General features: G+C 42.0%; 1 protein-coding gene across 1 annotated transcript in view; it reads left to right on the forward strand.

The window, feature by feature from the left end:
* EFCAB6 (EF-hand calcium binding domain 6) overlaps nt 1-13577 on the forward strand; it is a 212375-nt gene that overhangs the window by 162416 nt on the left and 36382 nt on the right. Inside the window, exons 19-22 of the mRNA XM_089680804.1 lie at nt 110-243; nt 1366-1601; nt 3802-3898; nt 7236-7354. Coding sequence (XP_089536930.1) covers nt 110-243; nt 1366-1601; nt 3802-3898; nt 7236-7354 — 586 coding nt within the window. The remainder of the gene's footprint in view (nt 1-109; nt 244-1365; nt 1602-3801; nt 3899-7235; nt 7355-13577) is intronic.

Here is a 13577-nt window from a genome sequence, read left to right on the forward strand (position 1 = left end):
TTAGAGTTTAGCTTTAATTCTGGGAATATCTGATGTGTGATCTGTGTTTTTTTCACAGCATTTGTTAAGTAAAAAAATGTGTATCATAATATATTATTTATGGCCTCAGTCCCATCAGGACACGGACCTGGCGATAAGTTACATAACAGCCCGAACCACCGTGTTAACGACACCAAGTTCCATTACATGACAGCAGAGGAGTGTCTCAGCCAGTTCCTGAACAAACTAAGAGAAGGCTATGGGGTAAGAATTATGACTGAATTATGGGATGCAAGGCATGTACAGTTCACAGGACAAGTTCACATGGGTCTTATGGTTATGATGCATTCCGCCTATGAGAATGTGGCTACAACTAGCCTAAGAATGCAAAGATTGTGTTCTGGAAGTGATTTTCATATAGATGCCATACAGTTTAGAGCTATAAATGTACACCAAATTCATCAACATTTATTCTCAAATATAGACTGCTCTGCATGAACAGTTTAATTTAATAAAATGAAAAAAAAAACATGAAAACAGTATGTTAAAAGAAAAATATTATATATTTTCAGTGAGCTTCAATTTTTATTATTTCTGTGTTTAGTTTAATATAATATAAGAATAGGAGTATAATAGGGATGGCAAAATTATGGTGGATTTTGGAGGTTTTGAAAGGTGCAATTGGCTTTAAGTAGCTCCTGGAAGTTAGTAAAGCTCCTTAAACTACCTTGGACTTGATAAACAAAGCAATGTGATCACTGTGATGGAGCAAACACCTGATGTTATTGATAAACAGGGTTAGTCTATGTTTTAGGCAGGCAGGCATACCATTTGTGCAGACTATGCAGCTGCACAGGAGCCCTCTGGGGCCAATTTTAACTATATATGGATCAGATTGATAGCAGAAACCCTCCCACTGTCACATAGACTTGGCTCAATTCTATCTAGCTGTCAATCAATACACCATGAATAAGTCATTTTGCTTGGCAAGTAGTTGAATGACAGCCCAAAAACTGCTCTTGTACATGAGCCTCTTTGTTGGCTCTGTCCACCACAAGGATTAGGGCAAACTGTAGAGTTGCCTTTTTTTTATGAACAAAACCATTGATTCCTATGTCAGCGCTGACAAAGCCACATAATTTGTTTCCCAAACACATGGAGAAAATTTAGGATAATGTCAACAGTAGTTTGGGGCAGATGAAATCTGTAATTTTGCTTCTAAACCAGTTTAAAACAGTGCTGTTCAAAGGTTGTTAGGCCATGTGATGCTTTTAAAGCTTAGTGGATGGGGTATTCTCTTATAGGTTTGACAATTTAAGTTTTGTAGCTCTACACAATATGGTTTGGTGTGTTTTAGACTTACCCTTCTGATTTTGCTGCATTTAGGACACATACACTGCTTTCTATAAAATGGACAGTAACCGAGATGGCATAATGACAATGCATGACTTCCGTCGTCTCCTGGACAGCTTTATGTTTATTATCACCCAGAAGGAGTATGAGCGTTTGCTAAGACTGCTGGGTCTCAGCCTAACCTCCACTCTGAATTATATGGAGTTCTTGGACTTACTACGTAGACAAGAAAAAGAGGACTCCCCTCCTTGGCTCAATTCATACTACATGTGAGTATTTCGGGATTACTCTGCTATTCTAATGATATGTTTCTAAATCATTTGTGGAATTATAAAAATGCTTTTATTATGCATGATATGTTTCTAAATCATTTATTGAATTGTAAAAATGCTTTTATTATGCATGAGCGATGCAATTGTTTAAAGACTAAGGCCTTTATGCAGAGAAGCTGGAGAACAGGAAGGGTATGATTGACACCCTTTCCAGCCAACCAAATACTACTTCAGACTAGAAGAAGCTGTCAGGAGAACCACAGGTGGAACAAACTTTGCACAGTAAGGACCAGTATAGAAGGACCATTCAAGTTTTGTTATTTAAAGCACAATTGCATTTTTCCCATCCAGGGCAAAGCCACAGGTTCACTTTTAAAGCCCCAGTCCCCATCAGCACATACTCTTCTTCTCTGCCCCAAAACATCATCTGGACTTCAGAAGCAAATAAAACACCCAGAATTTTCCAAGTGCAGAGAAGCATGTTACTCACTCTCCTTCCACTCACGATAGCAGTGGTGGATGATCACTGTCCCAGCACTGTCCCATGGGGGCGAAGAGGTACTTCTCAACCTTTTGTAAGCTTTGACCAGACTGTGCTGCTAGGGAGAAGACTATTATAAGAGCATAACAAATCCTGCCATTGCTGACCTCTACTTTTGAAAATTCTAGTTCACTCAGCAGGGAGTATAAGCTTTACTTACCAGAGACTGATAGCACACCCCCTATGATTATGTGCTAGTCAGGGAAGAACTACAGTGCAGTGACGTCACGCCGCCAACGCCACGTGGGTCCCGGTGGCCATCTTTGATTCATGTTACCTGGTCAGTAATTGTCTTTCCTTTTAATATTTATGTGCTTACTGGATGCAATAAACATAACATATTGGAAACAATATCACGCTATTGGCCTCCTCTTTCTGGAGCTTCCCACCACCCACAGAGCGACGTGAAAGGAGGTTGGAGCCATGGCTGACAGCTGAGTGAGCAGAGAGTGACAGCAGACCAGACCATATTCCAGAGGGATTTCCAGCTAACATTGAGAGTGTTATCTCTTAAATTAGCATACTGATTGCGCATCTGGTGAGTGCGCAGTCTTTTATCAGTTTGGATACACCATCACCTACTGGATTAAACTACCAGTTTTTGGGAATCCTTGTAATCTTCCATGCACCTAACCTACTGGGATATTGTGGACTATATGCTTTCATATATCACTTTATATGCATGTTTAGTCACGACGCAGTGACACGGATAATTATTGTATGTGTGGATTACAGTTTTTGCACTTTACCTTATGCACCAATTTGATTCACGTGCAGTGACAAGTATTATTTGACAAATTGAGTCACGTCATTTATTTATTCATCAGCACTTTATTATAAGTCACTTTTGCATATGTTCATATTGTATGCATTATTTGTGGTAATTTTCTATTTAAGCGCTGCACCCATTGTTTATATTTTTATAGTGCTGATGAATGGAGCAGTGTTGATTGGAGTAAATGTTTTGTTTTACAAAGGAACATTTAATATGCGGAAAACCCATGACAAAGGATTCCTAGAGCATTATCTAAAGAAAAAGTATAGAGCAAGCTGGTCCTTTCTGGCACTCTTAATTGAAACCTTCATTGAATCTGTATGGAGGGAAGGGAAGAGAGAAGTTACTATTCTGGCTCATCCACATAAGTGTGTGTACAATGCAGCTTGCGCTACTGAAGTCTGTTAAACAGTTGTTTTTTTTATTAATGGAGCAGCTCAAACTCCTTAGAAAATGTGAAAAGGAGCACTTTTAGATATGGCAGCATATGGGAACTCAAAATATCCATATGCAATATCTCCTTTTTACATGAATAGCAAAGTACTTTTAAAAAATCGGACTTTTTTTTGTAGTAAAACATTTGTTGAAATTTAGCAGAAGTAATCATGTCAACACATATGCATATTGTACAATGAAGAAATAAAGAACTGATAAAAATATTAAATAGCAGTAAATACAAAGAAAATCCAATACAATGCATAGGGAAATAGATCTACATATCTGCATTTTTATCACCGCTCAATTTTATCGGTAAAAAACTGATACTATTATAAGCTCAAAATAAAGAATGATATGTACGAATATATACATAACCAGTATACATTCCTTTAATTATGTTTATCTTTGTGATTGGACAACAATTCTGTTTTCTTCTCTCCAAGGCCAAAACAAAGCCAAGACTGTGCAGATCTGGCCTGTGAGCAAGCTCATTACTATCTCGTGACAAAAGCACAAAGCAGATGGCATGACTTAGCAAAGGTAAACCATGTGACATGTATTAATTCTTTGCAAGTTCACACCGTCACCAACACCTCACAGGTCTGTTTTGATACCTTTGTGTCAGATGTCCTCTCTGAACCTTCCATTGGCCATTAGCACATAATACAGACGCTGTCAGCACTATCATTGACATATTATAAGGAAGCTGCAGTATGGTTTTAAAAGAAATCCGTCATGAGAAGCCTCAGCTTGTAGTTATCGTCTGACTCTTGGGCTGCATATTAGGTCTAGTGAAAGTGAATATAATCCTATTTAGTGTCGTGTGTGATATCACTGGCTCGTAGCTACGAGGTAGAATGAGAGTCAGAATATATAAGCTTTCATTGGAAGATTCTCATGAAGGTATTTTGCTTTTTAAATTTGTCGTGAGCGAAATATGAGGGCGCTTGACATGCACTTGCATAAGTAGCAAAGTAAGACAAATGACAACCTAAGAGCTTCCCTTTAAAGTGTATATAAAGCCAAAACTTAATGTCTTGGATAGTGTAGAGAGTGGTTGAATAAACAGAGAAGACAAGTGCTAAAACATCTTTTAGCTTATTTGTGTCCCATTGGGGAGATTTCCCTTCACTTCCTGTCCCAGAGATGCAACGTATAAAAAGGAAGTATAAAGAAATCTCTCCAAAGTAAGAGGTATGGATATTCCCATTAGAAGTGTTACACCTTTTCTTCTGGTATCAACTGTAACATTTGGGATTTCCCGTTACTCTTATTCTGTGTCTGTGACAGTGCTCACCAAGACAAATAAACCATGGTTGTAATCATTGCCTACTGTAGCCAAACATTTAAAAAAAAGATTTTGAATCTACATACACTTTTAGGGCTTCCAAATAAGAACAATTTGCTGAGATCAGATATGACCTAAAGGCTTTCAATGAGAAAAGCAGTGAAGCACAGTCTTTGTTTAGCAATAAGCAGGAAGCAGAAAATGCATAATATTTATTTTTTATTTATTTATGTCAGGTACTTATATAGCGCCATCAATGTACGCAGCGCTTTACATATACAGTGGCGCAAAAAAGTATTTAGTCAGCCACCAATTGTGCAAGTTCTCCCACTTAAAAAGATGTGAGAGGCCTGTAATTGGCATCATAGGTAGACCTCAACTATGAGAGACAAAATGAGAAAAAAAATCCAGACAATCACATTGGTTGATTTGGAAAGAATTTATTTGCACATTATGGTGGAAAATAAGTATTTGGTCAATATTAAAAGTTCATCTCAATACTTTGCTATATATCCTTTGTTGGCAATGACAGAGGTCAAACGTTTCCTGTAAGTCTTCACAAGGTTGGCACACACTGTTGCTGGTATGTTGGCCCATTCCTGCATGCAGATCTCCTCTAGAGCAGTGATGTTTTGGGGCTGTCGCTGGGCAACACAGACTTTCAACTCCCTCCAAAGGTTTTCTATGGGGTTGAGATGTGGAGACTGGCTAGGCCACTCCAGGACCTTGAAATGCTTCTTAGGAAGCCACTCCTTCATTGCCCGAGCGGTATGTTTGGGATCATTGTCATCTTGAAGACTCAGCCACGTTTCATCTTCAATGCCCTTGCTGATGGAAGGAGGTTTGCACTCAAAATCTCACGATACATGGCCCCATTCATTCTGTCCTGTACATGGATCAGTCGTCCTGGTCCCTTTGCGGAGAAGCGGCCCCAAAGCATGATGTTGCCACCCCCATGCTTCACAGTAGGTATGGTGTTCTTTGGATGCAACTCAGCATTCTCTCTCCTCCAAACACGACGAGTTGTGTTTCTACCAAACAGTTCTATTTTGGTTTCATCTGACCATATGACATTCTCCCAATCCTCTTCTGGATCATCCAAATGCTCTCTAGCAAACTTTAGACGGGCCCGGACATGTACTGGCTTAAGCAGGGGGACACGTCTGGCACTGCAGGATCTGAGTCCCTGGTGGCGTAGTGTGTTACTGATGGTAGCCTTTGTTACATTGGTCCCAGCTCTCTGCAGTTCATTCACTAGGCCCCCCCGTGTGGTCCTGGGATTTTTGCTCACCGTTCTTGTGATCATTTTGACCCCCACGGGGTGAGATCTTGCCTGGAGCCCCAGATCGAGGGAGATTATCAGTGGTCTTGTATGTCTTCCATTTTCTAATTATTGCTCCCACAGTTGATTTGTTCATACCAAGCTGCTTGCCTATTGCAGATTTAGTCTTCCCAGCCTGGTGCAGGTCTACAATTTTGTTTCTGGTGTCCTTTGACAGCTCTTTGGTCTTCACCATAGTGGAGTTTGGAGTGTGACTGTTTGAGGTTGTGGACAGGTGTCTTTTATACTGATAACAAGTTCAAACAGGTGCCATTGATACAGGTAATGAGTGCAGGACAGAGGAGCCTCTTAAAGAAGAAGGTACAGGTCTGTGAGAGCCAGAAATATTGCTTGTTTGTAGGTGACCAAATACTTATTTTCCACCATAATTTTCAAATAAATTCTTTCCAAATCAGCCAATGTGATTGTCTGGATTTTTTTTCTCATTTTGTCTCTCATAGTTGAGGTCTACCTATGATGCCAATTACAGGCCTCTCTCATCTTTTTAAGTGGGAGAACTTGCAAAATTGGTGGCTGACTAAATACTTATTTGCCCCACTGTATATTGTACATTCACATCAGTCCCTAACCCTCAAGGGGTGCACACTCTAAAGTCCCTAACTTACATTCATACATACATATACTGGGGCAAATTTAGACAGGATCCAATGAACCTACCAGCATGTCTTTGGAGTGTGGGAGGAAACCGGAGTACCCAGAGGACACCCACGCAGGCACAGGGAGAACATGCAAAGTCCAGGCAGGTGGAGCCGTGGAACAGAAAATGGCCTTCCCTAAACCATTACCACAGGTTTAGAAGCGCACAGTTGTCTAAAATACTTTTTTTATAATGTAGCAATAACAGTACCATTCAGTGAAAATACTGAATTCCATCATGTGGAGGGTTGTCCATGTATCTTTGGCCATAAAGTATTGGTATAATGTCCAGGTGCACACAAACGTTCACCATATGGTGCACACTACAAAAAATTTTCTGCTGATGTAATATAAAAGTTAGCCCCTGGAATGAGGCCACAATGGTGGGTGCTAGTCAAAGAAAGAGAAGTCAGCAGCAAAGCCAGGTTTTGTTACAGAAAAGGAAAAAGTTTCAGAGCTATTTGGGTCAGATTCCACTATTTATAAACTGTAAATACACACTAAACAAAGTAACAGATTGTAATTCATCCCTCTGCTGTTTGAATTTTGCAGATTTCTTGAAGCATATGTTACTGTTACCCTATGCTTTATCTGATTTGGTTCTTTTACAGACCTTCTGTGAAATTGACAGTGAAGGAACTGGGATTATACAGAAGAAAGATCTGAGGAATGTTTTGTATAGATTTTCACTTCCTATAACATCTAGTGAATTTGAAAAACTCTGGAACAGGTAAGTTTGTTTGTAGATTTAATACAGGGGTCTCCAAACTTTATAAACAAAAAGTGAATTTACTGTCATTCAGACTTCAGAGGGCCCAGACTGTGGTCAGTGAATAAACAATGCACCAGTCAGTGGCCAGTGGAAGTAAAAAATGCCCCAAGGTTGGTGTGGTCAGTGGAAGTACAAACAATTACCTAGAAACTGTGAGAACTGAGAAATAATAATTCCACATCGTTGGTATCAGTGGAAGTAAAAGTGCCCCATCATTGGTCTGAATGGGAGGAAGAGTGCACCATTGTTGGTGTCAATGGGAGGAATAGTTTCCCTTCGTTGGTGTCAGTAGAAGAAATAGTCCCCCATCATTGATGTCAGTGGGAGGAATAGTGCTTCATCATTAGTGTTAGTGAGAGGAATAGTACCCCATCATTAGTGTCAGTGGGAGGAATAGTGCCTCATCATTGGTTTGAATTGGAGTAATAGGGCCCCATTGTTGGTGTCAGTGGGAGGAATAGTGCCCCATCATTGGTGGCGGTGGGAGGAATAGTGCCCTGTCAGGTTTCAGTGGGAGAAATAGTTCCCCATTGTTGGTGTCATTTGGAGGAATAGTGCCCCATTGTTGGTCTCAGTGGGAGGAATTGTGTCCCATCATTGGTTTGAATAGGAAGAATAGTGCCCCATTGTTTTTGTAAATAGAAGGAGTAGTGTCCCATCACTAGTGTCAGTAAAAGAAATAGTACCCCATCATTGGTGTCAGTGGGAGGAATAGTGCCCCATCGTTGGTCTGAATGGGAGGAATACTGCCCCATTGTCAGTGTCAGTGAGAGGAATAATACCCCTTCATTGGTGTCAGTAGAATAGTGTCCCAAAATTGATGTCAATAGGAGGAATAGCGCCTCATCATTGGTGTCAGTGGGAGGACTTGTGCCATATCATTGGTGCCAATGGGAGGAATTGTGCTAATCGTTGGTGTCAACAGGAGAAATTGTGCCCTATTGTTGGTGTCAGTAGGAGAAATGTTGCCTCATTATTGATGTCAGTGGGAGTAATGCTGTTACAAGGCCTGGATAAAGGCAAGCAAAGGGTCTGCAAGCTGCAGCTTGTGGACCACTGATCTAATAGATGATAATGACTCTAAGAGGATGTAAATCCACATCATGGATTTTTTAATATGTGAGTTTCCAAGGAAGTATGTAAGACAGTGGTTGTCCTGTAGCTATGACATCTTGGTCATGTGATCAGTGTAACTGTCAGTGTAACTAAGCTATCTCTCCAGGAAGCTATCATCTGTACTGTGCCAATCATGTGAGGCATTACTCACCCCACAGATGCACAAATACATGCCACTTGTTTATGTGCAGCTGCGGGGCAGGGAATGCCTTGGCTGCTTATGATTGGCACAGTACAGATGATAGCTTCCTGGCAGGATAGTTCACACCTGAGCTCATAACTCTTTATTGGGTTACAACAATTTGTCCTTGTTTCCCAAATGTGCTCCTGTGTCGTCATGCGGGCTTCCAGTGGAGACTGAAAGTGGCCGTTTTAACATGCATTATGCAATCATGTGCCCATCAGGAAACCTGCTCTGAAAAATGCCATTGAGCCACTGCTGGTTGGCATGTATACAGGAAGAGACTGCAAAGAGGCTGCAGCTACATTGCATGAACATCCACGTTTGCTTTAAAGTGAAACTCCAGAACAAACTTTTTTAGTCTTGTTAGTTTTTATTGCTTTTCCCATATGTGAGGAATTTCATCACTGCTTGTTCCAAATTCTAGTGAAATCAGTAAGATTTAACTTCCTTAAAGTGAACCTGAAATGAAAGAATCCAAATATAATTACTCGATCAGTCCTAATGTCAGAATCAGAAATACTGTATCCTTTAGTATTCCTCCGCAGCATGGTTGACAAGTACAAATGATAAAAGGTTCACTTAAGCACACATAAGGGCATTGCCTATAACACCTGAAATTTAATATGTAGCTCTCTGCAAGGCACTGTGATGTCATCATGTACAATGCAGGACTAGCAGTCTAACATTGTAAGTGAGTACACTAAGGACCTGCCCACACCCTGGAGCATCGGAGAGAAAAGGAGTTTGTCGATTACCAGGGGAGTGAGAGATCAGGTAAGTTAAACTGATTTTTAATGTTCTTCCTAGACAAAATGAACATTTAACCTTTGCAGTGTAGGGGGTGACCCAATTCAAGGGTAGTTTTGAATTTGCCCTGGAGTTCACATTTAAGTGTGTTGCTGAAGGTTTTAACAGACCTGTGTACCCAGGTACTTTACTAAGAACAGAGAGTGAGAGAAAGGCTGGCTGCTGCTGCTATCTGTAGCTGCTGCTCTCTGTAGCTGCTGCCCTGTAATGCTGAACTGGTTAACAGCTATATCAAAGAAGAGGAGGGAGCTGCTGAGCAAGAAGAGTTCACTAGACTGAGTAAGGCCACACAGCATTGTGGGAACTGTAGTTCAGAAGAGAGACTCTACTGTAATTAACAGCTTTTGAAGTGCATTTCCCAGAGGTAGATTGCCAGGTGGAGGGGAAACAGCTGCATTTTCTCAGGCTGTACAGGACACAGCTTCCTCTTGCCACGACGAAGCCTGGAGAGTGCACATTGTTGTCCAGTGTGTACTACCACTGCTGCAGATGTGCCGACAGCCAGAGTCACCTGGGAGCAAAGCAAAGAGTGGACTAATTGCTGTGTGTGAGCAGATGGTGAGCTGCAATATCACTGGGACTGGTGAGCTGCTGCTGTGTGGATTTATTATACAAATTCAAAAATAAATGAGGAACGCTACAGACATGGAAGCAGCTTGCACAAAAAGAAAGTGACAAAATTTCAATACTTGTGTAAATAACAAAACAGAGCAGCGCATACATGTCTATGAAAATAAATGGTGTACCAAATCAGTAAGTGAAACAATATGAATAAATTATATCCAAAAGTGTCACGTGCAACAGACAACAGAATTATATATGATAGTCCTTCCATTGTGAATCTGTATGCTTACAGTGCCATCCAAGACAAACTGTGTTCAATCTCATCAAGTGCTCCTTTCCAGTGCGGGGTCCTCCACCACTATGTACTCACCAGAAAGCTACTTGGTCAGTAGAATGTAATTCCTTACCATGAGATCTATGTCATCCACTTGCCAGTGAGCCAATCCGGTTACCAATCCGGTTAGGACCTTGAGTAAAGATGCAAAATGGCCACCGCTCTAATTTGCGGACACGGTGGCGTGACGTCAGCACGTTGGCTCCACACAATGTATTTCATGCACATGCACATCCTCAGTTTTGTTGTTTACACAGGTATTGAGATTATCTCAATTTTTTATCTGCTGCTAGAGTTACTGAGCCCTTTAGGAACTCACCTTACAGTCATCTAGTAGCCTTATTGTTGCCTGCATGTTTGACTGGGACTATTCTCATGGGCACCAACCGGGTAATTGGGCCCCAGGGCTAGCCGGCTCAAAAGTTAGCCCCTTTACAGCTGCTACAGAAAGACCTTCGCCTATTGTTTATGCTAAGAGGTACCTCTCGGGATATTGCACCGTATCCTAGCCATTCTCCTAAAATGCACTCTAGATTAGTTATAATATTAATATTTAAATTGCAGTTAATGTTTATAAGCCCTGCTTATTGATTTATAAATTGATTCCAGTTGAGTGGTACAGAACTCTAACCTTAGTCACTTTTGCCTAGAAGTCACATTGTTTAGCAGGCTGTGTCTGAATTTACCCGTGTGCTCATTTATGCTCACAAAATAATTTACTCCAACCCATATCAATACACAGAGTTCATTTTACCACTAAACAGTCTTGTGCCTATTTCCTGATACCAATTCACAGTCGAGTCAAAGGTATCCACAGGGGCGTAGCTGGGATGTGAGCTTAATTGGACGCACAGTGCTGGAGCCCCGATCCAGTCTCTTCTTCAACAGCATTCATAGAGCTCTTTTTTGGCTTTTCAGGATCAGGCACCATGATAATACCTTCGGGTGAACTGCCGCTACATATTGTTAGCCGTCCATAGCTTCAAATAAATTACACCCACTAAGACGAGTACCCCCCCCGCCCTTCTTCTTCAGCGACCATCTTGACCATGCAGTCCCCTGCTGCAGCCATGTCTGTGGGCACACAGACCTCCTCGGGCGACGGATCAGAGGGGGCTCCTTCCAGCACAGATCTCCTAGCAGCGATCACCGCTGGCAAATAAACACTGACTGCCAAGATCGATTTTTTGGCGACAGATATCAGCCTAATTAGACATGATCTGGATAAGTTCCACTCCCGGATGTAGAAGACCTTTTCTCTGGAGTGGAGGACACTGTATGGGCTGACTCGAGAAATATCAGCACAGTGGCTAAATGGTTAGCACTTCCGCCTGGGAGCACTAGGGTCGTTGGTTCGAATCCCAGCCACGGCACCACCTGCCTGGAGTTTGCATGTTCTCATTGTGCCTGCGTGGGTTTCCTCCGGGTACTCCGGTTTCCTCCCACACTCCAAAGACATGCTGGTAGGTTAATTGGATCCTGTCTAAATTGGCCCTAGTATGTGTATGTATGAATGTGAGTTAGGGACCTTAGATTGTACACCCCTTGAGGGTTAGGGACTGATGTGAATGTATAATATACATATATGTAAAGCGCTGTGTAAATTGACAGCGCTATATAAGTACCTGAAATAAGTATCCAGGCCTTACAGCTGCAGGTCAAAACCTTACGGGAGAAAGCAGTTGATACTGAAAATAGACTGAGGAGTTACAACTTCCATATTCTTGGTCTTCTGGAAAGAGTGGAGGGGACCAAGCCTGCAGAGTTTGCGGAACAGCTGCTGACTATTCTCTTCAACCTCATTGACATTGTGACGGACCACCTGGACACCTTGCCTGGGTGCTGGAACACAGGAACAAGGTATTATAGCTGGGAATTACACCCAAGAAGTAGACGACACTAGTTTAAGTGCAAACAGGAACTCTTTAATTGAACATGAATACAGGTTTTTATACACTTCAGAAATAGGGGCAGTCCCTACATGAACAACAAAAACAAATATTACACATTGGGATAAACATTCCACGATGATTAGGTAACCAGGTAAAGTTGACACAAGACTAATCCCATCATGTAGGAGCCTCCAGGAGGATTAGCCAACAGACAGAAACAATAGGTGACTCAATTAACAATGGGAGAAAGACATAACAGTAAACACATAACACCTTAATAAACATATTACGCTTTCAGGTTGTTTTGAGCTGATTATATTATCATCTGCTTTGAGCCTAGGAGGGAGTTGAAGCAGTCAATGCTGGTTTGGTCACAGAGGCCCCAAATCTGTATCCTGGTCCTCCAGTTCTCAGAGTCTGTGTGTTTTGGGGAGACATGGACTTGAATCCAAAGTAAAAGTACTCCAAAAGGTCCCCCAGGCACACACCTCTTAAAGAATAGAGCCCCCTCAAACACCAGTGCCCATAGTCAGTAGGCAAGAGGCTAGCCTGCAGGCCTGTCCAAAAGCCCCTGTCCTGGTTGGGTCTGTCAAAGACATGCTGTCCACATTCATGGTGGAATGGGTCCATAGGGTCCCCCCTACACCTCCTATACCTTGAGCTCCACCGCGGCCTTTCATTATATGGTTGCTGAACTCTGCCTTGGTACACCTGATTTCTCCGGAGGAGGTTCTTCTGACCATTCAGTCCTTCCCTGCGGGAAGAGCTCCTGGCACTGATGGCATCCCCATAGATTTCTATAAGGCCCATAGTGACATTCTAGCCCCACTTCCATGAGTCACGCTGTTGCCTATGGTTATTGATTCAGACCAAACAGGTTTCATGGTCCATAAAGCCACTGACATAAATCTCCGTAGATTATTTATGAATTTACATGCTCAGCACTCCAATGTGGGCTCTAGGGTGGTGGCCTCACTGGATATAGAAAAGGCCTTTGATACAGTGGAATGGCCTTTCCTATGGGAGGTACTGAGGAGAATGTGCTTTCCACTGTTGTTTATATATTGATAATAGTCCTGTATGGAGGTCCAACGTCTTCTGTTAGATTGGGAGGTGCATTGGCTGCTCCCCTTGACCTAATTAGACCCCTGGCAAGGTTGACCTCCTGGCCCTTTTTGCCTTAGCCATTGAACCAGTTGCTGAGGCGCTTGTTCTTCCTCTGCCATTAAAGGGCTCTGGATTGGCTGGCTTGGAGGAGAGGGTGGCCCTGTACACAGATGACCT

This window comes from Staurois parvus, unplaced genomic scaffold, assembly GCF_062004578.1.
Source record: "Staurois parvus isolate SC_StPar_1 unplaced genomic scaffold, SC_StPar_1.0 ptg000249l, whole genome shotgun sequence".
Lineage (NCBI taxonomy): Eukaryota > Metazoa > Chordata > Amphibia > Anura > Ranidae > Staurois > Staurois parvus.